At 39.9% G+C, this 3068-nt stretch overlaps 1 protein-coding gene across 1 annotated transcript; it reads right to left on the bottom strand.

Moving 5' to 3' along the window:
• Positions 1-528: 528 nt before the first annotated feature.
• LOC123068823 (WAT1-related protein At5g64700-like) lies at positions 529-3013 on the bottom strand. The gene is made up of 5 exons (XM_044491529.1): positions 2745-3013; positions 1585-1939; positions 1294-1452; positions 1006-1157; positions 529-700 (listed from the first exon to the last, which is right to left on the bottom strand). Exons 1-5 carry the CDS (start codon positions 3011-3013, stop codon positions 529-531), a joined length of 1107 nt encoding a protein of 368 aa, XP_044347464.1.
• Between the last annotated feature and the right edge of the window lie 55 nt (positions 3014-3068).

The raw sequence follows: 3068 nt of genomic DNA, 5'->3' as shown, positions 1-3068 counted from the left end.
CCCACCCTTGTGACCTCCTCTTTGACTCCCTGGAGTAGGGTCCAAGTCTCCTGGATCACGTTCGGTGAGAAAATCACGTTCCCGAAGATTTTATTCCGTTTGTTGTTGTTGTTGTTGTTGTTGTTGTTGTTGTTGTTGTTGTTGTTGTTGTTGTTGTTGTTGTTGTTGTTGTTGTTGTTGTTCTTGCTGCTGTTGTACACTAAAATTAGTCAAACATTCAGTACTTTGACCATCTATACGAAGGAACATACCAACTAAAATGCTAAGCTTATAATAGCACGTAAATCATAAACAATATATTCAAAATTATACATTTCTTATGTAAAACAGATCTTCTATATTAACGTTAGAAGTGTAATATTGAAAATCGTTTATTAGTATCCAAATCAACATGTAACACAAGAAGTATGTACTTTAAGGTTTCTTCTTTTGTGCACAAGTAATACCCATGATATTACATATGTACTGATCTTGTGTATTTGACTTTTTTACAAGTGTCTTATCAATTTAACATGTGTTAGCTAAGCTTTAAACTTGTGATGTTAGTTCTGCCTCTTCGTGTTTCTTCTGTATTGCCGCTCCGTCTCCTTGAACTTGACTTTCCTCGGGGACCACTAATGCCATATTAATTTCTTTTTCCTTGCTTTTACCCCATAGTACACTGTATAGTCCACCAACTAGTAGAATTCCTCCCAAAATACTACAAAACAAACAGTATTTTGATCATAAACACAATCATTCATGCCATTAATTTAAAATAGTTAAAATGCTTCAGCTTCTATCTTGTCAACAATCTTTTGGCAGGGGAGCAGTATTGTCTTAGGTTTTAGGGGTTTAAGCACGTTCCCCTAAAAACTCATACCACTCCTTGCAGATATCATTTACTTGGCTGAATAGACATCGCTCCTCTCAATAGCTTTAGAATATATTCTCCACTTTGTCATTCGACCATGGTGTATGTTTCCACTTCATAAAAGTTGTTTATGTTTTGTTTCAAAGGATTACCTCCCAAGGTGAATGGCTTCTCCAAGGAAGAATGATGAGCAAAAGATAGTGAAAATTAATGCCAATGGACTCCACGTCGCGACAAACACCGGCCCTCTCATCTCCACACACCATGCCTGTAGGTACATTAATGCACCCGTTCCTAAGAAGGCCTGTAACAATTAACCAAGTGTGGTGTGAATGAGTTGTGTGCATCAGCCTCATCAGTTTGTACACTTAAAATTAAAATTACTCGACTACTTTTAATATTCACCAAGATAAAATAAAAACTAGATAGCTCAAACGAACCGAGTAGAAGACCGCAAGGAGGCCAATGTCCAGCCCAAGCTTCCATTTGGTGAAGTCCCTTTCAACCACCATTGCCACGAGAAAGGACTGAAGTGCACCAAACAGGCATTGCAGCGCCGTGGCCATCAATTTGTTTGGATATTCTTTAAGCAATGGAACCTGCATGCATTACACATGCATTCATGTAAGACCATATGCAAATAAATAAACTAGAAAAAGCAAATTAACATACATGCATGTGCATTGCAGAATTAATTGCACGCACATGCAAAATTATATATTGATTATAACCTGCATGACAATCCAGAGAGACCAGGTTGCACAAGCGAGGATGAGAAGGAAGGTGCCTTTGATCCAAGCAGCGCTACTGCTGACACTGTTTGGCTTGTGAGCGAAGACGGGGTTGTGGGCAAGGGGGTGTATGGACGGGCCATCGTAGAAGGCGATGACCAACACTCCAGCGAGGCAAAGAGCGACACCGGTGAGCTTGCCTAATCCAGAGCGGCTCCGGAGCTTCACCGCCTCCATCCGCAGAAGCACCGCGAGGAGGAAGGTGGCAACGGGCATGGAGTTGATGGCCGCTGACCCCACCGTCGCCGAAGTCTGCTTCAAGCTCACGTTGTACACATTCAGGGTGAAGGTGTTCCTGCAATATGCATGCACGTATATATCATGACCAAATTATGACAATGGATGCAAAATTGATGTATGGATACATATGCATGGACTACTATAAAATCAAAACCGAACTTTTATTAGATTTCCCCCCTAAAAATCAATATTCATGTATGGATACATGCATGGACCCCACTGTGGCATTTTTCCCCTTAAAATCAAAATTATTATTATTATTGAAAATTATTTTCTTCCTCTTGCTACCACAGTCGTCCACAATCTAGAATTTAAACAAATTTCCAATATTTGGATATATCCAGTGGTATTTTTGTCATAAAATTTTGGTACTAGATACAGACTAAATTCATTTTTAGCTAAAAATTGTCTAAACTCAATGTGGAAATGACTGATATATTTGTGTGGGCCAAAATATGTCTGTATCAAGAACTTGAACCCTATTATATCCCTCTTGTGTAAAATAATTAACTCAATGTTGAAATGAGTTTGAACTCTGACTGCATTTTTGAAAGAAAGAAAAGAGGAGGATTGCCAAATACTCCCTGCATTCCATAATATAGTGCATATTAATTTTTTGAAGAGTCAAACCTCATAAACTTTGACCAATTTTTTTGAGAAAAACATTTACATCTAGAGTGCCAAACATATGTCATTAGATTCATCATAAGATGTGGTTTCATATTTTATATTTTTGGTATTGTATATAAATAGTTTTCTCTACAAATTTGGTTAAAGAAGTTGACTTTTCAAAAAAATATGTATGCACTACATTGTGAAACGGATGAAGTACAAGCTAATATGTTAATATATGTATATACCCAAGTAAGGCGTATAGGAAGAGCTTGAAGAGCAGCCGGCATGACAATGCTGGTGCAGGTGTTGCCGTGGTTGATCGGCTCCTGCGGCAAATGGAGTCGATAAGCGCGATTGGGAGGAGGAGCGCGGTGGCAGCAGCGAGGCGGTAGAAGATGAAGATATTGGTGTTGATGCCGCTGTCAAAGGCAGCCTTAGAGACGACGAAGAGGCCCGTGTAGATGGCCTGGATTGCTACTGCCACCACGTACGGCTTCTTACTCCGGTCGGCCATGGCGCCGGCGATGTAATACCCGCCGGAACTACTTTGCTGCGGTGGTGTGTGTGTG

Source organism: Triticum aestivum, chromosome 1A, assembly GCF_018294505.1.
Source record: "Triticum aestivum cultivar Chinese Spring chromosome 1A, IWGSC CS RefSeq v2.1, whole genome shotgun sequence".
Lineage (NCBI taxonomy): Eukaryota > Viridiplantae > Streptophyta > Magnoliopsida > Poales > Poaceae > Triticum > Triticum aestivum.
This window is presented reverse-complemented; position numbering and strand designations above follow the sequence as displayed.

Excerpts from the sequence above, each read along its gene's own strand:
- LOC123068823 (XM_044491529.1), bottom strand. The coding sequence starts at position 3,013 with ATGGCCGACCGGAGTAAGAAGCCGTACGTGGTGGCAGTAGCAATCCAG. Across the intron at positions 1,158-1,293 it reads TCCTTGCGGTCTTCTACTCG|GCCTTCTTAGGAACGGGTGC; the intron begins GTTCGTTTGAGC and ends TAATTGTTACAG. Across the intron at positions 701-1,005 it reads GAAGCCATTCACCTTGGGAG|TATTTTGGGAGGAATTCTAC; the intron begins GTAATCCTTTGA and ends TTTGTTTTGTAG.